At 30.6% G+C, this 24,666-nt stretch overlaps 1 protein-coding gene across 1 annotated transcript; it reads right to left on the minus strand.

Moving 5' to 3' along the window:
* Positions 1 to 486: 486 nt before the first annotated feature.
* Positions 487 to 882, minus strand: LOC149511530 (uncharacterized). Its single transcript, XM_089754336.1, has one exon. The coding sequence runs from the start codon at positions 880 to 882 to the stop codon at positions 487 to 489; it is 396 nt and encodes a 131-aa protein (XP_089610462.1).
* Positions 883 to 24,666: the final 23,784 nt, after the last annotated feature.

Consider the following 24,666-nt stretch of genomic DNA (forward strand, 5'->3'; position numbering starts at 1 on the left):
CATCAAGAGCCATGAGACATAGATTGGCTACTTTTTTTTCATTTGATTCATCATCAGAGAAGTCACTATCACTCCATGTCGCTACCATTACTTTATTCTTTAGCTTTGTTATGTTTTGCTTCTTCCACAAAGGACATTCAAATTTAATATGACCCAGTTTGTTGCATTCATAGCAAATAATTTGATCCCTTTATCTTCTACTTGATTTTTCTTTAGTCATCTCCCTTTGTGATCTTCTTTTACTTGAGAACTTGTTTATCCTCATGAACTTCTTGAATCTCTTTGCAAACATGGCCATCTCTTCATCTTCATCATCTTCCTCTTGTCTAAAATTTTCTTTATCTTCTTAAAAGGTAGATTTGAGAGCACTATCACCTTTCTTGATTGGTTTTTGTCCCCTTTTGATCTTCATTTCATAGGTGAGGAGAGAACCCATTAGTTCATCCAAAGAGAGTGTGCGAGGATCTTTGGACTCTTTAATGGCTGTCACTTTGGCTTCCCAGCTTTTGGTAGACTATTAAGAATTGTCTTCACCATCTCCACATTTGAGTAAGTCTTCCTAAGAGCCTTTAAACCATTAATGATGTTGGTGAAATGGTTAGACATCTCACTAATGGTTTCATCTGGTTTCATCTTGAACAACTCATAATCATGAGTGAGCATGCCAATTTTTATCTTCTTGACTTGATTTGTACCTTCATGAATGACAGCTAACTTATCCCAAATTTCCTTTGCATTTTCACACAAAGAAACTATATTGTACTCACTAGGCCCCAATGCATAAAAGAGTGTATGCATTGCCTTGGCATTGAGTTGAGCCATCTTTATATCATTGACATCCCATTCACTCTTTTGCTTGATCACCTCCCTACCAACCACCATCTTCATTGGAATTTGAGGACCATTTACAATGACCCTCCAAACTTTAAAATCATTAGCTTGAATGAACAACCTTATCCTAGTCTTCCAATAGGATTAGTTGTCACCAACAAAGAGAGGAGGTCTTACAATTGAATGGCCTTCACTTCTAAGAGATGTTGCAACTGTTTCATTTGCCATAAGACACACCTCTTGTCAAATTCAATTCCATTTGTTCTGTTGGAAAGTAGACTTGATATGCTTTCCAAACATATATGATTTAATCTATAATTCCTTGTATAAAAATTAAGATAATTTTCATAATTCAACCCTGATGCTACTACCTTACAACTTACATATCCTTAAGTAAAAATTAGAAAACTATCCATAAAAAACTCAGATTCAACTTTCATTTATTTCGTTAGAAAGTAGATTCAACATGCTTTCCAACAATATATAATAAGCATAGCAATAATCTATCCATTAATACAAAATTCTATTTTAATTCATTATTGCATATCATAGCATTTCATCCAAAAATAGAATTTTTCCTTTAATCTTTAAAAACTCAAATCCTTGCTTTCAGCCTTCAAACTCCATTCAATAATCATCAATAAATCTTAAGAACATGAAATAAACAAAGCTCAGTAATTTACCTAAATAGATCATGAAGATTAATGAAAGATTTCATAATTGTCTTGGCTTTTCTCTCAAAACTTCAACTCCAAATAATAGCAATCAACATAATATTTTTGCTTAAATAAAAAGAGGGCATATACTCACCTTTAGGGGATTAAGTTGATTATAGCCTCTGATTTTGAATTGCCAACTTGATTTTTCATATTCTATAACCCTAAAGAAGATGAGAAAGAATAACTCCCATTTCCTTTTTGTTTCTTGATAGCTAGGTTTTCTTTCATTTAATACCTTAGCCTTTTTTTTCTTTTACTAATTTATCTTTTAATAAGTAATGGGCTTTGGTATGAGTCTAGCCCAATTATTATTTGGGCTGGGGTATCACGTTCTCCCCTCCTTATAAAAAGTTTCATCCTTAAAACTTAATTTACATCTATATCTTATTCTTTCATTTTTGAAATCACTTCTTTTGCTATATGATTGTTTCATTAAACTTTTATAAAGGTAACAAGTTCATCTCAAAACTTGTTCTTTCCAATCAACCATTTGAATAAGATATTTTCAATATGTTAAAACTCATATCACCTTGAATTTCTTAATACTCTTATCCAACCACATGGCTTCTACCAAGATATTCTCTTAACATAGATTCATTATGTACACTAGACATCAAAGGTGATAGTATTATTTATTTTGAACTTCTTTCACTTTACCAAGAACTTTAAATGTCCTTACGTAATACAAATTTAACCTTTCTTACTTTATAATCCTTATAACAAGTATAAATGATTGACCACTTGAAGCTATAAATCATATCTCCAAATTTTGGTATAATTCCTTTGTTTACTTTAAACCATTGTTTAATCAATCAAAATTTATCAGCCATTTGTTCCATAAATTCAAGAAATAATTTTTTTTCTTCTTTGTCCTCATGCCAATATGTCTAAGACTTAGATCTATTTCCATACTAAACCTCAAAATGAATCATTGAATGTTTGTCTTATGACTATTGTTATAAAAAGTTTCTCTATTCAAGTGATGACTTAAGCATTGCTTAGAAAAATGTCTACCATGAATAAAACCTCCAAAACTAGAAGGAACACAAAAAATTCTTATCCAAAATCTGTTAGTCCTTATTTATTAAAAATTCATCACTTTCTCCACTAACAATGGCATAAAAATTTAGAACTTAAAACAAATCAGGCTTCCACTGTACACTTTGATATTTCTTTCCAATAAAATTCTAACAAATTAACTTTCATAACAAGAAAAACATGTCCACAAATTTTCATGTAATTCGCCTAAAACCAAGTATTCATAACCATATACAACCTTAAAGTTGAATAACAATATCAACAAATCCTTTAGTCACACAAAAATATCACATAGTACTTTAATTTTTTTTCTCTATTGACAATATGAAATTTTATATCAATTAAACATTATAAAACATATGAAATCGATGCAATAGATCATATCTATAAATTTACACCATGTAAATTTAAACATAAATCTCTAGTTATCAAAGTTGTCTCCAATTTTGAATATTGTACTTTCTAATTTAATAGACCAATTATCATATAACAATTGATTCTTCATAATCCCTACAAACATCATAATGCCTCAAATGTTCTTTTTTACTAAATATATTGCTATCATCTCTAAGTCAAAGTCACAACATATGCATCATAATCCATAAGTAAATTTTCTTATAGAATTTAAACAATAAAAACTCCAAATACTTGAATTCATGTCGAAAGTATAGTTATGAAAAACAATTAAAAACATCACATTATTTCAAAAATTTGAGAAATTTTCTCAAATTTCTCTAAAATCAAGTATATACTCAGCATCACCAAGTACACAAAATCATCACTTGTAAGATTTTAACTAATCTTTTGCCCTTGTAAGATTTCAAACAATCATTCTTAGTCAAAACATATATATTTTTTTGTAAATCGATTACTCCTTCAAAACCTACTTCCTTACTAAATCATCTATATAACCACAATTTTAATTTCTTGCTAAGTACATATCCTTATACCATAATAGGCTAATGTGATGATTTTTCAAGGACATAAGATCCATAGACTATAGTGGTGAGTATAAGTAAATGATTCGATGAATTTTGGAGTAGTTTAAGTTTCAATGAATTTTGAGGAATCAATGATTCAATGAATTCTTGGTGTAATTATTTTGGTTGATAATTACATATTACTTTTGGATCTTATAGTTAAGAGAAAGTGTAATTACTTTGATAAAGTATGATTTTATAAGTTGAAAAGATTTTCGATGCGACTTATAATGAGATATATTTTATGAGTTAAATGATTATTCAAGAGAATGATTTGATCATTGAAGATCCTATGGGTTTGAGAAAAAGACCTTCGACTTAATAAGGTTTTGAAATTATTTGATAAGTGTTGAGTGAATCCTTGATCATGAATTAAGATTGGAATAGGAGTGTACATAGTTGGAATTAAAAGCATAGAATAATGGAGTTGGAATGAAATGATATATTGAAATTTTGAAGTAATTATTTATGGATTATAATGTTTGAGAATTTATTTTCATGGATTTAGTCCGAAATGTTATAATTGTGGTAAATAGTTTAATATACGTAAAGAAGGATATTCACTTGATTTGATTCTACATTTTTATTGAGAAAGTATTTAAGATTTGATCATGCAAATTGAACGTTTGTATAGTTAATTTGAAGTTTGATCATTAAATTCCTATTTGAGGTGTATTGATTTTTTCTTAATGGCTAAAGTGAATAATTCATGGTTATAATTCTAACTAAAGTATACTATTGAATTACTTCAAATTTTATATTTATGGAGAACATTGCCTATTGTGGTATAAGGCTATGTACTTAGCAAGGAATTAAAATTGTGTTATCTAGATGATTTAGTAAGGAAGTAGGTTTTGAAGGAGTAATCGATTTACAAAAAAATATATATGTTTTGACTAAGAATGATTGTTTGAAATCTTACAGGGGCAAAAGATTAGTTAAAATCTTATAAGTGATGATTTTGTGTACTTGGTGATGTTGAGCATATACTTGATTTTAGAGAAAATTTCTCAAAATTTTGAAATAATGTGATGTTTTTTGTTATTGTTCATAACTATACTTTTGACATGAATTCAATTATTTAGAGTTTTTATTGTTTAAATTCTATAAGAAAATTTTACTTATGGATTATAATGCATATGTTGTGACTTTGACTCAGAGATGATAGCAATATATTTAGTAAAAAAGAACATTTGAGGCATTATGATGTTTGTGGGGATTATGAAGAATCAATTGTTATATGATAATTGGTCTATTAAATCAGAAAGAACAATATTCGAAATTGGAGACAACTTTGATAACTAGAGATTTATGTTTGAATTTACATGGTGTAAATTTATGGATATGATCTATTGCATCGATTTCATATGTTTTACAATGTTTAATTGATAGAAAATTTCATATTATCGATAGAGAAAAAAAAAGAAAATTAAAGTACTATGTGATTTTTTTTGGTGACTAAAGGATTTGTTGATACTATTATTCAACTTTAAGGTTGTATATGGTTATGAATACTCGGTGTAAAGTGAATTACATGAAAATTTGTGGACATATGTTTTTCTTGTTATGAAACAATGTTATGAAAGTTAATTTGTTAGAATTTTATTGGAAGGAAATATTAGAGTGTGTAGTGGAAGCCTGATTTGTTTTAAGTTCTAAATTTTTATGCTATTGTTAGTGGAAAAAGTGATGAATCTTTAATAAATAAGGACTAACAGATTTTGGATAAGAATTTTTTGTGTTTCTTCTAGTTTTGGAGGTTTTATTGATGGTAGACATTCTTCTAAGCAATGTTTAAGTCATCACTTGAATAGAGAAACTTTTTATAACAATAGTCATAAGACAAACATTCAATGATTCATTTTAAGGTTTAGTATGGAAGTAGATCTAAATCTTAAACTTATTGGCATGAGGGCAAAGAAGAAAAACTTTTATTTCTTGAATTTATGGAACAAATGGCTAATAAATTTTGGTTGATTAAGTAATAGTTTAAAGTAAGCAAAGGAATTATACCAGAATTTGGAGATATGCTTTATAGCTTCAAGTGGTCAATCATTTATACTTGTTACGAGGATTATAAAGTAAGAAAGGTTAAATTTGTATTATGTAAGGACATGAAGTTCTTGGTAAAGTGAACGAAGTTCAAAATAAAGAATGCTGTCACCTTTAATGTCTAGTGTACATAATGAATCTATGTTAAGAGAATATCTTGGTAAAAGCCATTGGTTGGATAAGAGTATTAAGAAATTCAAGATGATATTAGTTTTAACATATTGAAAATATCTTATTCAAATGGTTGATTGGAAAGAACAAGTTTTGAGATGAAACTGTTACCTTTATAAAAGTTTAATGAAACAATCATACAGCAAGAGAAGTGATTTTAGAAATGAAGGAATAAGATATAGATGTAAATCAAGTTTCGAGGATGAAACTTTTTATAAAGAGGAGAGAATGTGATACCCTAGCCCAAATAATAATTAGGCTAGACTCATACCAAACCCCATTAGTTATTAAGAGATAAATTAGTAAAAGAAAAAAAAAAGGGCTAAGATATTAAATGAAAGAAAACCTAGCTATCGAAAAACAGAAAGGAAATGAGAGTTATTCTTTCTCATCTTTTTTAGGGTTAGAGAACATGAAAAATCAAGTTGGCGATTCAAAATCAAAGCCTAAAATCAAGTTAATCCCCTAAAGGTGAGTATATGCCCTCTTTTTATTTAAGAAAAAATATCATGTTGATTGCTATTATTTGGAGTTGAAGTTTTGAGAGAAAAACCAAGACAACTATGAAATCTTTCATTAATCTTCATGATCTATTTAGGTAAATTACTAGCCATGTTTATTTTGTGTTCTTAAGATTTATTGATGATTATTGAATAGAGTTTAAAGGCTGAAGTAGGGATTTAAGTTTTTAAAGATTAAAGGAGAAATTCTATTTTTGGATGAGATGTTATGATCTGCAATAATGAATTAAAATAGAATTTTGTATTAATGGATAGATTATTGCTATGATTATTATATATTGTTGGAAAGCATGTTAAATCTACTTTCTAATGAAACAAACAGAAGTTGAATCCGAGTGTTCTATAGAGAGTTTTCTAATTTTTACTTAAGGATATGCAGGCTGTAAGGCAGCAGCATCAAGGTTGAATTACGAAAATTGTCTTAATTTTTATACAAAGAATTACATATTGAGTCATATATTTTTGGAAAGCATATCAAGTCTACTTTCCAACAGGAAAGTGGAATTGAATTTGGAGTTTCCTATGAATAAATACGTAATTTTTATGAGAAGGTATACATATTGTCTAGCAACAGCATATGACGTGGATTTCAAAAATTGTTATAATTAATCCACAAAGACTCACAAGATGGGCCTTATATGGTTAGAAATTTATCGAGTCTAGTTTCTAAAACATTAAAAATATTTTAATTCTGAGTTGGATATCTTGAGATATGGTCATTTTAGTGAAAGTAGCACAAGCTGCCAAAATTAGTTACTTGAGTTAATTCTTGATTAACTTAATTGTGTTGGTATAAGTGGTCTCAAATAGGTTGATTAATTACCGTTATGTTGAAATGATCTTGAATAGGCCTTTAATTATTTGGGGAGAAAAACTAGGTGGTGGAATCGAAAGGAGGTAAGTAGAATCTCACACACTTTGTTTGTTTTTGAATCTATGTATATATGTATGTTCCCAAATGAATAAATATTTTATTTCTTTATTTTCGATATATGAAAATAGGATCAAGCATATGATTATTTTGTGTTTTTGCTATGTAAATGATGGATCATGCTTATGAATGAAATGAGAAAGTGATTTTTGTTTAAAGAATGATTTTATGATAGCTACGTTTTTTACATCCCTAGAAAGTGGGATCATCGACACCAGAACTAGTTCTATGACCTTGGCTAATAGGTAATAGTAGTTAGCAAAGACATGATCATATGACCCCGGCTAACGGATAATAGTAGTTAACGTAAGGCCTTAGCTAGCATGTTATAATAGTTAGCAATGATCATGAGGATAAAATTGTCGATACGGCCAATGTCACAGGTTATAGTAGTGACCGTAGCTAATGATAAACGAATGATAATGATAATTTATGATGATGATGATTTATGATGATTTTTAAAGATTGATCCATGATTTGTATATAAAGATGATTTATGATGATTTTTAATGGTTGATCTATGATTTGGTTTGATTATGATATTTGAATGGTAGCATATTTTGCAATGATTTGTGAATTGACATGTTTTTATATTGATTTATGAATTTATGAAATGTTTAATAGAAAGATGATCTTCAAAAAGCTTTGCCATTATGATTTGACGAATGTTTTGAATGATCTATATGATATGTATAAAAATGATGCTTGATCCGATAAGGTATGTGAGCCTATACTTGCTGAGCTGTGGTTTGCTCATTCTTTTTTTTTTTTTCTTTTACAGATGAGTAAGTGATAAGTTTGCTTAATTTTGTGAAAGCTAGAAGATCAAATGAGAAAGATTACTTAGTCGTCGGAGACAATGTTAGCCAATGAAATCTTATGAAACGATTTTGTATTTTATATGATTTGTATTTGGATAGTTAGAGATGTATCATTAGTTGGATTAAAGATATGGATTCTACTGGGCAGACTATATCAGTTATTTGAAGAATTTTAGAATGATTAAGAAAGAAGGCTTCGTATTACTTTGGGGTTTACTTCAAGGTAATATGGCCGTGTTACGTCTTAGCCTTAGGGTGTGACATAAAGTGGTACACACTTCTTGTTGTCCATTATAGTTGTTGTAGCTTGAGGATAGTTCTTCCATATTGATCACCATATTTCTTTGAGTCATTTTTAGGATCACTCTTGGGTTGTTAAACCTACAAAAAAGAGTACTAGCTCTGATACCAATTGTTAGCTCAATGACTTGGAATAAACCAAGAAGGGGGTGAATTAGTTTTAATAAAATTTTCAAAGACAATATTCAAAAAGCACAAATTTAGCTAAACAAATTATCTAAGCAAATAAACATAATAATTGAAAGTAACAAGAGATAGGGTTAGAGAATTTGACACCAAGATTTATAGAGGTTTGGTCCTTTCTTTAGGCACCTATGTCCTCTCTCTTAGCCTCTTTTGCCAAGGAGTTCAATCCACTATGTGTTGAAGATTACAACTAAGCTTCTCAAAGTTTTACAAACTCAACACTACACACTCTTAAGGGTTATCCTCGCCTTTAATCTTACAAAATCACAATACAAAATTTATAAATTGTTTTGCAAACTCTAAGAATCTCTCAGAGGTTGGGTGTTTATTAATTTGAAGTACATAATAGTATAGACAAGGAAATAGAGAAAAATTGATATAAGTACAATTTTCTGCACTTTTCTCTTTTTAAACAGCTTTGAATGCTTGAGCAAATTGGTAGGTGAATAGCAATAAGTTCTCTTAGCTCTTCTTACTCTTGTTCTACAGTGGAAGGCTTCATTTATAGGTAGAAAAAAGTTGAGAGCTGTTGCATTACATTTAATGCCTCAAACCTATAAAAATTTCAAACAAAATATAGTCATTAGGGAGCTCAAGGGATCATTTGGGTTAGGTTGGAAAAGGCATGAATTTGTGCTTGAAAAGCCTTACCCGATCGATAAGTTAATCCACCAAATCGATCCATTATTTGGGTGATCGATCCCCACATTGGGGATCGATCATTTTTCTGGATTTTTAAACATGAAAAGCATTTTGTTTCAAAACCGATCGATCCCTTTAAGAGAAGGATCGATCCCATGCCTTAGGTGATCGATCTCCTATATAAGGGAATCAATTCCTTTTTTGGAAATTTAAACAAGGAACACATTTTGGATGGAAAAAGTGATTAATCCCTTTAAGGAGAAGATCGATCGAATAATCTTGAAAACACAACCAATCGATCCCTACAGGGAGATGATCGATTGATTCTTGCCAAATCTTGATGAGTTTTGATTTTGAAAATAAATAGGATTGATCCTTTTTGCGAGGGGATTGATCTGGTAAGGAGGGGATCGATCCCTTCTATCAAAACATGCATTAATCTGGTTTTGTTTCAAAAATTGACTTGTTTTGGTTTTCAAATGAATTTTGGCAAGATAAAAGGGTGGAAAAATGTTCAATTTAAGCTTAGATGTGAGGTATTATTCGCTCTGGCCCCCTGGTGTCCTACAAAAGGTGCCTCACAAGGGAAAGGTGGTGTGAACCGTAGTAGGAAGGCTGATTTGGGATGCCGGATGAGTGCATGCTCGAGTCTTGGAGTCATGCGGGTTTGGAGCTTAAGTCTCAACCCATGACAAATGGTATCAGAGCCAGCCCTAAACCGTTCGACCCATGCCAAATGCTTCGAGGGAGGTAGGCAGGGTGGTCAGCATCCGTGATGAGGGTGTCATGAGGTTGGGTGGGAGAGAATGTCACGAACCTAAGGAAGAGTCCTGAATCCAACATCGAACATAATATGAAGGTCACTGGGGCATAAAAGGGTTCACACCACCTCTGCCTTGTGAGGCATCTTTTGTAGGACAAAACCATGAGGCTAGGGGGCCAAAACGGACAATACCTCACAAGGGTGTGAACCGTGGCAGGTAGGCTGATTTGGGTGCCGAATGGGTGAATGCCCAAGTCCTTAAACTACGCGGGTTCGGAGATTAAGTCTCGACCCATGACAAGAGATTTAAATAATAAATTGTTAGCTCAAAGACTTGGAATAAACCAAGAGGGGAGGTGAATTGGTTTTAATAAAATTTTCAAAGACAATATTCAATAAGCACAAATTTAGCTAAACCAATTATCTAAGCAAATAAACACAATAATTGAAAGTAAACAAGAGATAGGGTTAGAGAATTTGACACCAAGATTTATAGAGGTTTCGTCCTTTCTTTAGGCACCTATGTCCTCTCCCTTAGCCTCTTTTGTCAAGAAGTTCAATCCACTATGTGTTGAAGATTACAACCAAGCTTCTCAAAGTTTTACAAACTCAATACTACACATTCTTAAGGGTTATCCTCCCTTTTAATCTTACAAACTCACAATACAAAATTTTTGAATTGTTTTGCAAACTCTAAGAACCTCTCAAAAGGTTAGGTGTTTACTAATTTGAAGTACATAATAGTATAGACAAGAAAATAAAGAAAAACTGATATGAGTAGAGTTTTTTGCACTTTTCTCTCTTTGAACAGCTTTGAATGCTTAAGAAAATTGGTAGGTGAATAGCAATAAGTTCTCTTAGCTCTTCTTGCTCTTGTTCTATAATGGAAGGTTTCATTTATAAGTAAAAAAAAGTTGAGGGCTGTTGCATTGCATTTAATGCCTTAAACCTATAAAAATTTCAAACAAAATATAGCCATTGAGGGTTTCTGGAGCTCAGGAGATCAATTGCATCGGGTTAGAGAAGGCACAAATTTGGGCTTGAAAACCCTTACCCAATCGATCAGGTAATCCACCTAATCAATCCATTCTTTGGGTGATCGATCCCCTATATGGGGGGATTGTCCCTTTTGTGGATTTTTAAACATAAAAAGCATTCTGTTTTAAAACCAATTGATCCATTTAAGAGAGGGATTGATCCCATGCCTTAGGTGATTGATCTCCTATGTAGAGGGACTGATCCCTTTTCTAGAATTTAAACGAGGAATACATTTTAGATGAAAAATGGATTGATCCCTTGAAGGAAATGATCGATTGGGTAAAGCTTGAAAACAAAACCAATCGATCCCTATATGGAGGGGGTCAATTGATTCTTCCCAAAACTTGATGAATTTTGATTCTAGAAGTAAATAGGATCAATCTTTTTTGCTAGGGGATTGATCTGGTAAGAAGGGGATTGATCCCTTCCCTTAGGGGATCGATCCCTTCTATCAAAACTTGCATTAATATGGTTTTGTTCCAAAAATTTGACTTGTTTTGGTTTTCAAATGAATTTTGGTAAGATAGAATAGTGGAAAATTGTTCAATTTAAGCTTAGAAAAGATTGCTTCAAGTTAGGCAAATTTTTGTTTTGACAAATCAAACTCTTAATCAATTCAAGGCCAACAATCTCCCCCTTTTTAATGTGACATAACCAAGTGAAAATTTTGGTTAAAAACATTTTTCCTTTTGAAAAACAAGCTCCCCATGAATTTGTGTCCCCATGAATAACAATATAGCTCCCTTTAAATTTAAGCATAAATTTTAAGGCAACTAAGAATAAAGCCAAGGTCACCAAAACCATCAATATCATCAAGATCATCAAAGCATTTTTTTTAAAGCAATTTTTCATATCATCATTTCTCCCCTTTTTTGTCATAGCAAAAAGGATGACAATCATGAAACATAATCAAAATGAAATATCAATCAATTCAAGGTGACTTAAGTTCGTACCAATCATCAAACAACATATCTATTTCACATGTCACAAGCCATACGAAGATGAAAGATAAATTTCATTAATATAAATATCAAGTACCAAAGTTTACAAATCATAATGGAAATATAGATTTACAACATAAAAATGTAGGAAAACATAAGGAATGGCACTGAAAGAGCTCAATAAGGAAGAGGTGGAGAATAAGAAGATTGATGACGATGAGAAGAGTGAGGAAAAGGTTACCCCATGTGTCGTTGTACAGACCTTATTTGCTCACTGTCAGCTCTAATATGGTGAACTTGGGCAATCAGCTCATTTTAAGTTTTTTCCATATGTTCCAAGTGAGTGTTCATAGTCCCAACTACCAAATGCAAGCTGTTCATTTGAAGCAAAAGCATTTCTAAAGCTCTTTTAGTAACAAAAGGTGGGGTTGAGGGTTCTTCTTGTAGTTCAAGAATATCTAAGGTTCTTGCTCTTCCCCTTCTTCTTGTGCAACCCTAATATCAAACTTTTTAACCCATAATCCAGCTGCATTTTAGACATACCCCATATTGTACAAAGTAGGAGCACCAAGAGCACTAAATAGGTCATTGAAAATCATCTCCTTATCTCCTCTAGTATTTATCTCCAATTTCTTCAAAAGATTACTAATGGTAAATCCATATACCAAGGTGTAATCCCTATTCTGCACTATCCTCATCATATCATTGAAGATGAAATGTACCAAATTTGGTTTTTGTTCATGTTTGATCTTATACATCCACCAATAATCTTGCTTCCTAATGGTGGAGTATTGTGTGCCAAAAGGTGTAACACATGAGTGACAATGAGATGTAGCAACCTATCATGCATTGACAACCTAGATGCTTAAGTGAGAGCAACTTGTAAATTGTTATTTCTAAAAATGTCTTGAGCAATCTCCACCATGTCACACCTAGTATTTGTTTCCCCTTCATCATCTAACATGAAAGCTTCAGCTAGCATTTGCTTAGTGACTAATATTTTTTCCCATCATATATGTTCTAAATCTATCAAGATAATACCTATTGGAACTTTCAATTTGAACACAGTTAGCATTGCTATAAGATACTTTCACTAGATTCTCAAATAATAGACCATCAATGCATAAGTAATGTAGCCATCCAAATCTTTCAAAAGCATTCAAGTAAGGAAATTCTATAGATTAGAGGAATTCAAGTGAAATTAGCCTTCAATGTTTCACTTCCCTATGTGCAAAATGTGTCTTATACCGTTCCTTTGCATCTATATTGGTAAAACTTTGATTAAAGGAATGCTTCATTGATGAGCTTGAAGCCTTTTTTAGGGGATTCCTCCTTCCAGCACTTACTTTGGTTTTTGGAGCCATGAATAGGTAGGTTAAAGGGAAATTAATGAGAGAATTGACAATAGTTGGTGATGAGGAGCAAGATATGTGTGGGAGAGGCAAGAAGGATGGTGAATGTGGTAGATCAACTTTTCTAGAGTGAGAAAAGATGTGTATCAATTTTTGTATGAGTTAATGGGTTTCAAGGAGGAATTTTTCAAGAAATTAAGTTGAAGTGAAGGAATTTGCAAAAGATGTTGCTAAAAAGGATCAATTTTGGTTGAGAAATAAGTGAGAATGTTTAGGGTTTAGAGAGAATGAGTTTGGAAAGAAGATGAACAAGTGAAGAAAGATGAAGTGATCGGTCAAAGAAAAAGGGAACCTGATTTTATCACTCCAAAACAGCGCCTATAATGCCAAAGAAGCTTGACCTGATCGATCGACTAAAATGGGGGATCGATCGGTTATGGTCTTTGCATTGAATCAATCGATTGGTTTTGAAGGGGATCGATCAGTTTTTCATGTTTCCAACTTCTTTGAGCTACTGGTTGAATACCCAATTGATCTTGTCCTAAGGGGATTGATCGGTTCTGCATGGTTTCAACTAGATTTGGCTACTAGATACACACCTAATCCATCTTGTCCGAAAAGATATTGATTGGTCCTTTATGTTTTCCCTTTAATTTGGCTACGGGGTGAGGAACCAATTGATCCATTCTAAAGGGGATCGATTGGTTTTTACTATAGCATTTTTTTAATTAAAAGATTTAAAAATCATGCAATATGATCATTCAAATATGCATCATACAATCATACACAAGCTTAAAAAAAATAGATAATCATACATTTGATCAATCAAGAGTGTACCATTCATCATAACATTAAGAGATTCACTTCAATGAGCATTCATCATACCAAGTTTACCTCTAATTGCATAAAATCTATCCTTATTAGGAGGTTTTGTGAAGATATCAACTAATTGATGCAAGGTATCAACATATTCAAGCACAATATCACCCTTTTGAACATGATCTCTAATAAAATGATGCCTAATTTCAATATGTTTGGTTATAGAGTGTTGAATTGTATTGTTAGTGAGATTTATGGCACTAGTATCATCATATTTAATGGGAATATGATCCATGGTTATTCCAAAATCCTTCAATTGTTGCTTAATCCACAAAACTTGATCACAATAACTTCTGGCTGCTAGATATTCAGCTTCGATTGTGGATTGAGCAACACTATTTTGTTTCTTAGAAAACCATGATATGAGCATATTTCCAAACAATTGACAAGTATCGAAAGTGTTTTTCTATCAATTTTGCATCCACCAAAATCCGCATCGGAATAGGCATGTAAAGCAAAAGATGAACCTTTTGGTTACCATAATCCTAAATTAGGGGTGTCCTTAAGGTATCTAAAAATTCCTTTGACAACAGATAAATGTGATTCTCTAGGTGAAGATTGAAATCTAGCACATAAACATACATTAAATATTATATCCGGTCTACTTGCAATAAGATATAGCAATGAACCAATCATTGACCTATATAGTTTAGAGTCAACACATTTACCTCCTTCATCCTTGTTAAGTTTTGTTGAAGTGCTCATAAGTGTTAAACAAGGCTTTGATTCTTCCAATTCAAACCTTAGGAGCAAATCCTTGATATATTTGGCTTGATTGATGAAGGTGCCATCTTTTGTTTGCTTTACTTATAGTCCCAAGAAGAATTTGGGTTCTCCTGTCATGCTCATTTCAAATTCACCTATCAAAATCTTAGCAAATTCTTGACAAAGAACTCTATTAGTAACACCGAATATGATATCATCAACATAAATTTACACTATGAGAATGTCCTTTCCTTTTGTTTTAATAAAAGTGTAGTGTCAACCTTCCCTCTATTAAAACCATTTTTAGTAAAAAATTTGATAATCTTTCATACTAAGCTCTAGGAGCTTGTTTTAAACCATATAATGCTTTTGTCAATTTATAAACATGCTTTGGAAATTTAGGATTTTCAAAACTAGGAGGTTGCTCTACATACACTTCTTCATTTATATAACCATTTAAAAATGCACTCTTGACATCCATTTGGAAAAGCTTGAAAATTTTGAAACATACAAATGCAAGCAACATTCTTATGGCTTCTAACCTTGCAACCGAGGCATAGGTTTCATCGTAATCAATTCCTTTCTCTTGACTATACCTTTGAGCTACCAATCTAGCTTTGTTTCTAATAACATTCCCATGCTCATCCATTTTATTCCTAAAGACCCATTTGGTACCTATAGTGGGATGATCACTAGGCCTAGGTACAAGATTCCATACTTGGCTACTTTCAAATTGGTTCAATTCCTCTTGCATGGTTAATATCCAATGATCATCTCCTAAGGCTTCATCTATATTTTTAGGTTCAATATGGGATAGAAAAGTAACATAATTACACACATTAAAAGAAGATTTAGTTCTTATCCTTTAAGTTAGATCACTAATGATTTCACTATCTTTGACATGCTTCATTTCTCTATGGTGATTTGGCTTTCTCTCTATATGTTGTGGCTCCTCTAGAAACTCATCATCTTCTTTTTGATTGTTCTCCTCAATGTCAAGTGATGCATAATTGACATTTTCTTGAAGTATACCTACATCATCATCATCAAGAGACACCTTCCTTGGAGGTGGATTAGACTCATAAAAAATAACATGTATAGACTCTTCAACAACTAATGTTCTTTTATTAAAAACTCTATAAGCTTTTGAATTCAAAGAATATCCTAGAAAAATCCCTTCATCACTTTTTGCATCAAATTTTCCAAGATCATCTTTTCTATTGTTCAAAATAAAAACATTTGCAACCAAAAAGATGAAAATAACTTATTTTAGGCCTTTTTTCCTTTAAAAAGCTCATAGGGAGTTTTCTTCAAAATAGGCCTAATCATAGCTCTATTTATAATATAACAATAAGCATTTATGGCTTTCGCCCAAAAATATCTAAGTAAATTATTTTCACAAAGCATGGTTCTAGCCATTTCTTCTAAAGTTCTATTTCTCCTTGCTACTACCCCATTTTGTTGAAGAGTTCTAAGAGAAGAAAAATTGTGGCTAATACCATTTTCACTACAAAATACATTAAAGCCAAGATTTTCAAATTCTTTTCCATGATCACTTCTAATACTAGTAATTGAATAACCTTTTTCATTTTGTATTTGATTGCTAAAAGTGATGAATTTTTTCAAAGCTTCATTCTTTGAATGCAAAAAAAGAACCCATACGAATCTAGTAAAGTCATCAACAATAACAAACCCATATTGTTTTCCACCAAGACTCATTGTTCTAGTAGGGCCAAAAAGATCAATATGAAGTAATTGAAAAGGTCTAGTAGTTGAAATACAATTCTTAGGTTAGAAAGAAATTTTTCTATGTTTTCCTTGAGCACATGCATCATAAACCTTGTCATTTTCATATTTCAACTTTGGCAAACCAACCAAATCATTTTGAAAAAGTTTTGAAATTACATGCATATTTGCATGTCTAAGTCTTCTATGCCAAATCCAACTCTCATTTTCTTTTTGAGCCATAAAACAAACATTTTTGGAGGATAGGTCATCTAGATGCACTACATAAATATTTCCTTGACAATGTCCAACAAAAATAATTTTGTTAGTTTTGATATCAATTACTTGACAACACATGGATTCAAACATAACTCTAAGTCCTTTATCACATAATTGACTAATACTAAGTAAGTTATGCTTGAGTCTTTTCACAAGTAAAACATTTTCAATATTAGTAGAGAAATTGTTACCAATGGAGCCAATCCCTTCAATTTGGCCTTTAGAGTTGTCACCAAATGTAACATCTCCTCCACTTTTAGCTTTTAAGTCCTTAAAAAGAGTTTTATCTCTGGTCATGTGTTTTGAGCATCCACTATCAAGGTACCATAGATTGTTCTTGCTTGAATTGGCTTTGTAGCAATGTTCATTCACCTACAAAAACACAATTAAATTTTTATTTTGGGTACTCAAATTTTCTTAGGTCCTTGAGTGTTAGTACTAACAATTCTTGTGCCTTTTCGAATCCAGTTCATTTTTGTAATCTCATATTGAGTTGTGCTAACTCCTTTCGAAATCTATACTCTCTTAATGGGCTTACCTCTATAAGTGACTTTCTTCAAGGAACAATGTTATATAAAATGACCTAATTTATTACAATGTGCACATATGCTAGATGAATCATTTAGCTTAACAAGGAAATTCTTTAAATGAATTTCTTTGTTGCCACCATTATAGTCTAGTCCATCTTTATCAAAGAATGTTCCTTGTGTTTCAAGCATGTCATTGAGCTTTTGATGTCCCATAAAAAATCTAGAAAATGAATTATACAAATTTTCATTTTTCTTAGTCAAGTTATTGACATTCAACTTTAAGAGCTCAACTTTCTTTTCTAAGTCTTCTTTTGCTTTAGTCTAGGATTCATTTTCTAGTTTCAACTTAGAGACCATTTTCCTATATTTCATGCTCATGTTCTCAAATTCTATGGCTAATTCATCATAGGCATCTTGTAGTTCATCAAATGTGTATGAATTTAAATCATATGGATTACAGGTTACCTTAGGCTCATCAAGAGTCATGAGACATAGATTGGCTACTTCTTTTTCATTTGATTCATCATCAGAGAAGTCACTATCACTCCATGTCGTTACCATTACTTTCTTCTTTAGCTTTGTTATGTTTTACTTCTTCCATAAAAGACTTTCAAATTTAATATGAACCCAGTTTGTTGCATTCATAGCAAATAATTCGATCCCTTTATCTTCTACTTGATTCCTCTTTAGTCATCTCCTTTTGTGATCTTCTTTTACTTGAGAACTTGTTCATCCTCATGAACTTCTTGAATCTCTTTGCAAACATGGCCATCTCTTCATCTTCATTATCCTCCTCTTGTCTAAAATTTTCTTTATCTTCTTGAAAGGTAGATTTGAGCGCAATGCCACCTTTCTTAATTGGTTTTTGTCCCCTTTTGATCTTTATTTCATAGGTGAGGAAAGAACCCATTAGTTCATCCAAAGAGAGTGTGCGAAGATCTTTGGACTCTTTAATGGCTGTCACTTTGGCTTCCCAGCTTTTTGGTTGACTATTGAGAATTGCCTTCACCATCTCCACATTTGAGTAAGTCTTCCTAAGAGCCTTTAAACCATTAATGATGTCGGTGAAGCGGTTAGACATCTCACTAATGGTTTCATCTGGTTTCATCTTGAACAACTCACAATCATGAGTGAGCATGCCATTTTTATCTTCTTGACTTGATTTGTACCTTCATGAGTGATAGCTTACTTATCCCAAATTTCCTTTGCATTTTCACACAAAGAAACTCTATTGTACTCACTAGGCCCCAATGCATAAAAGAGTGTATGCATTGCCTTGGCATTAAGTTGAGCCATCTTCATATCATTGACATCCCATTCACTTTTTTGCTTGATCACCTCCCTACCATCCACCATCTTCATTTGAATTTGAGGACCATTTACAATGACCCTCCAAACTCTAAAATCATTAGCTTGAATGAACAACCTTATCCTAGTCTTCCAATAGGAGTAGTTGTCACCAACAAAGAGAGGAGGTCTTACAATTGAATGGCTTACACTTCCAAGAAATGTTGCAACTGTTTCATTTGCCATAAGACACACCTCTTGTCAAATTCAGTTTCGTTTATTCTGTTGGAAAGTAGACTTGATATGCTTTCCAAACATATATGATTTAATCTATAATTCCTTGTATAAAAATTAAGACAATTTTCATAATTCAACCCTGATGCTGCTACCTTATAGCCTACATATCCTTAAGTAAAAATTAGAAAACTATCCATAGAAAACTCAGATTCAACTTTCATTTGTTTTGTTAGAAAGTAGATTCAACATGCTTTCCAACAATATATAATAATCATAGCAATAATCTATCCATTAATACAAAATTCTATTTTAATTCATTATTGCATATCATAGCATTTCATCCAAAAATAGAATTTCTCCTTTAATCTTTAAAAACTCAAATCCTTGCTTTCAGCCTTCAAACTCCATTCAATAATCATCAATAAATCTTAAGAACATGAAATAAACAAAGCCCAGTAATTTACCTAAATAGATCATGAAGATTAATGAAAGATTTCATAATTGTCTTAGTTTTTCTCTCAAAACTTCAACTCTAAATAATAGCAATCAACATGATATTTTTGCTTAAATAAAAAGAGGGCATATACTCACCTTTAGGAGATTAAGTTGATTGTAGCCTCTGATTTTGAATTGCCAACTTGATTTTTCATATTCTCTAACCCTAAAAAAAATGAAAAAGAAGAACTCCCATTTCCTTTTTGTTTCTCGATAGCTAGGTTTTCTTTCATTTAATACCTTAGCCCTTCTTTTTCTTTTACTAATTTATCTCTTAATAAGTAATGGGCTTTGGTATGAGTCTAGCCCAATTATTATTTGGGTTGGGGTATCACATTCTCCCCTCCTTATAAAAAGTTTCATCCTCAAAACTTAATTTACATCTATATCTTATTCCTTCATTTTTGAAATCACTTCTTTTGCTATATGATTGTTTCATTAAACTTTTATAAAGGTAACAAGTTCACCTCAAAAGTTGTTTTTTCCAATCAACCATTTGAATAAGATATTTTCAATATGTTAAAACTCATATCACCTTGAATTTCTTAATGCTCTTATCGAACCACATGGCTTCTACCAAGATATTCTCTTAACATAGATTCATTATGTACACTAGACATCAAAGGTGATAGTATTCTTTATTTTGAACTTCTTTCACTTTACCAAGAACTTCAAATGTCCTTACATAATACAAATTTAACCTTTCTTACTTTATAATCCTTATAACAAGTATAAATGATTGACCACTTGAAGCTATAAATCATATCTCCAAATTTTGGTATAATTCCTTTACTTACTTTAAACCATTGTTTAATCAATCAAAATTTATCAGCCATTTGTTCCATAAATTCAAGAAATAGATTTTTTTCTTTTTTGTCCTCATGCCAATATGTCTAAGACTTAGATCTATTTCCATACTAAACCTCAAAATGAATCATTGAATGTTTGTCTTATGACTATTGTTATAAAAAGTTTCTCTATTCAAGTGATGACTTAAGCATTGCTTAGAAAAATGTCTACCATGAATAAAACCTCCAAAACTAGAAGGAACACAAAAAATTCTTATCCAAAATCTGTTAGTCCTTATTTATTAAAAATTCATCACTTTCTCCACTAACAATGGCATAAAAATTTAGAACTTAAAACAAATCAAGCTTCCACTGCATACTTTGATATTTCCTTCCAATAAAATTCTAACAAATTAACTTTCATAACAAGAAAAACATGTCCACAAATTTTCATGTAATTCACCTAAAACCAAGTATTCATAACCATATACAACCTTAAAGTTGAATAACAGTATCAACAAACCCTTTAGTCACATAAAAAAATCACAGTACTTTAATTTTTTTCTCTATTGACAATATGAAATTTTATATCAATTAAACATTATAAAACATATGAAATCGATGCAATAGATCATATCCATAAATTTACACCATGTAAATTTAAACATAAATCTCTAGTTATCAAAGTTGTCTCCAATTTTGAATATTGTATTTTCTGATTTAATAGACCAATTATCATATAGCAATTGATTCATCATAATGCCTCAAATGTTCTTTTTTACTAAATATATTGCTATCATCTCTAAGTCAAAGTCACAAATATGCATCATAATCCATAAATAAATTTTCTTATAGAATTTAAACAATAAAAAATCCAAATACTTGAATTCACGTCGAAAGTATAGTTATGAACAACAATTAAAAACATCACATTATTTCAGAAATTTGAGAAATTTTCTCAAATTTCTCTAAAATCAAGTATATACTCAGCATTACCAAGTACACAAAATCATCACTTGTAAGATTTTAACTAATCTTTTGCCCTTGTAAGATTTCAAACAATCATTCTTAGTCAAAACATATATATTTTTTTGTAAATCGATTACTCCTTCAAAACCTACTTCCTTACTAAATCATCTATATAACCACAATTTTAATTTCTTGCTAATTACACAGCCTTGTACCATAATAGGCTAATGTGATGATTTTTCAAGGACATAAGATCCATAGACTATAGTGGTGAGTATAAGTAAATGATTCGATGAAATTTGGAGTAGTTTAAGTTTCAATGAATTTGAGGAATTAATGATTCAATGAATTCTTGGTGTAATTATTTTGGTTGATAATTACATATTACTTTTGGATCTTGTAGTTAAGAGAAAGTGTAATTACTTTGATAAAGTATGATTTTATAAGTTGAAAAGATTTTCGATGCGACTTATAATGAGACATATTTTATGAGTTAAAGGATTATTCAAGAGAACGATTTGATCATTGAAGATCTATGGGTTTGAGAAAAAGACCTTTGACTTAATGAGGTTTTGAAATTATTTGATAAGTGTTGAGTGAATCCTTGATCATGGATTAAGATTAGAATAGGAGTGTACATTGTTGGAATTAAAAGAATAGAATAATGGAGTTGGAATGAAATGATATATTGAAATTTTGAAGTAATTATTTATGAGTGAATCCTTGATCATGGATTAAGATTAGAATAGGAGTGTACATTGTTAGAATTAAAAGAATAGAATAATGGAGTTGGAATGAAATGATATATTGAAATTTTGAAGTAATTATTTATGGATTATAATGTTTGAGAATTTATTTTGATGGATTTAGTCCGAAATGTTATAATTGTGGTAAATAGTTTAATATACATAAAGAAGGATATTCATTTGATTTGATTCTACATTTTTATTGAGAAAGTATTTAAGATTTGATCATGCAAGTTGAACGTTTGTATAGTTAATTTAAAGTTTGATCATTAAATTCCTATTTGAGGTGTACTAATTTTTTCTTAATGGCTAAAGTGAATAATTCGCGGTTATAGTTTCTAACTAAAGTATACTATTGAATTACTTCGAATTTTATATTTATGGAGAACTTTGCCTATTGTGGTATAAAGCTGTGTACTTAGCAAGGAATTAAAATTGTGTTATCTAGATGATTTAGTATGGAAGTAGGTTTTGAAGGAGTAATTGATTTACAAAAAAAATATATGTTTTGACTAAGAATGGTTGCTTGAAATCTTACAAGGGCAAAAGATTAGTTAAAATCTTACAAGTGATGATTTTGTGTACTTGGTGATGCTGAGCATATACTTGATTTTAGAGAAAATTTCTCAAAATTTTGAAATAATGTGATTTTTTTGTTATTGTTCATAACTATACTTTCGACATGAATTCAATTATTTAGAGTTTTTATTGTTTAAATTCTATAAGAAAATTTTACTTACGGATTATAATGCATATGTTGTGACTTTGACTCAGAGATGATTGCAATATATTTAGTAAAAAAGAACATTTTAGGCATTATGATGTTTGTGGGGATTATGAAGAATCAATTGCTATATGATAATTGGTCTATTAAATCAGAAAGAACAATATTCGAAATTGGAGACAACTTTGATAACTAGAGATTTATGTTTGAATTTACATGGTGTAAATTTATGGATATGATCTATTGCATCGATTTCATATGTTTTATAATGTTTAATTGATAGAAAATTTCATATTATTGATAGAGAAAAAAAAGGAAAATTAGAGTACTATGTGATTTTTTTTTGTGACTAAAGGATTTGTTGATACTATTATTCAACTTTAAGGTTGTATATGGTTGTGAATACTTGGTGTAAAGTGAATTACATGAAAATTTGTGGACATATGTTTTTCTTGTTATGAAACAATGTTATGAAAGTTAATTTGTTAGAATTTTATTGGAAGGAAATATCAGAGTGTGTAGTGGAAGCCTGATTTGTTTTAAGTTCTAAATTTTTATGCTATAGTTAGTGGAGAAAGTGATGAATCTTTAATAAATAAGGACTAACATATTTTGGATAAGAATTTTTTGTGTTTCTTCTAGTTTTGGAGGTTTTATTGATGGTAGACATTCTTCTAAGCAATGCTTAAGTCATCACTTGAATAGAGAAACTTTTTATAACAATAGTCTAAGACAAACATTCAATGATTCATTTTGAGGTTTAGTATGGAAGTAGATCTAAGTCTTAGACTTATTGGCATGAGGGCAAAGAAGAAAAACTTTTATTTCTTGAATTTATGGAACAAATGGCTAATAAATTTTGGTTGATTAAGTAATAGTTTAAAGTAAGCAAAGGAATTATACCAGAATTTGGAGATATGATTTATAGCTTCAAGTGGTCAATCATTTATACTTGTTATGAGGATTATAAAGTAAGAAAGGTTAAATTTGTATTATGTAAGGACATTTGAAATTCTTGGTAAAGTGAAAAAAGTTCAAAATAAAGAATAATGTCACCTCTAATGTCTATTGTACATAATGAATCTATGTTAAGGGAATATCTTGGTAGAAGCCATTAGTTGGATAAGAGTATTAAGAAATTCAAGATGATATAAGTTTTAACATATTGAAAATATCTTATTCAAATGGTTGATTGGAAATAACAAGTTTTGAGATGAAATTGTTACCTTTATAAAAGTTTAATGAAACAATCATACAGTAAGAGAAGTGATTTCAGAAATGAAGGAATAAGATATGGATGTAAATCAAGTTTCGAGGATGAACCTTTTATAAGGATGGGAGAATGTGATACCCTAGCCCAAATAATAATTGGGCTAGACCCATACCAAACCCCATCAATTATTAAGAGATAAATTAGTAAAAGAAAAAAAAAGGGCTAAGATATTAAATGAAAGAAAACCTAGCTATCGAAAAACAGAAAGGAAATAAGAGTTATTCTTTCTCCTCTTTTTTAGGGTTAGAGAATATAAAAAATCAAGTTGGCGATTCAAAATCAAAGGCTACAATCAAGTTAATCCCCTAAAGGTGAGTATATGCCCTCTTTTTATTTAAGAAAAAATATCATGTTGATTGCTATTATTTGGAGTATTTTGATAAAACAAAAGGTCATACTTTTTATAAATAGATAATTGTTTAAATAGTCTTAACTATTTAAACTTGTTCGATAAAAAATTTTATTTTTTAAAATTTTTTGCTTATTAATTTTTTGAATGATAATAAATTAGTATTATTTTATTTTGAAGAAGCATTTATGAACTGAAAAAATTATTTTACGACTAAACAAAAGGTCAAAACAATTTGAAATAGATAATTGTTCTAATAGTCTTAACTATTTGAACTGGTTCGACAAACACATTTATTTTTTAATCTCTTATTAATTTTTAGAATATTATTAATTTTACAATATTTTACTTCGAATAAGCTTGTATGAATAGAAACAATTGTTTTATGACAAAA

The sequence above is a fragment of the Durio zibethinus genome, chromosome 25, assembly GCF_047325235.1.
Source record: "Durio zibethinus cultivar Kanyao isolate XHJ-2024 chromosome 25, ASM4732523v1, whole genome shotgun sequence".
NCBI classification, from domain to species: Eukaryota; Viridiplantae; Streptophyta; class Magnoliopsida; order Malvales; family Malvaceae; genus Durio; species Durio zibethinus.

Coding starts and splice junctions, on each gene's coding strand:
- LOC149511530 (XM_089754336.1), bottom strand. CDS start 882: ATGGTGGTTGGTAGGGAGGTGATCAAGCAAAAGAGTGAATGGGATGTC.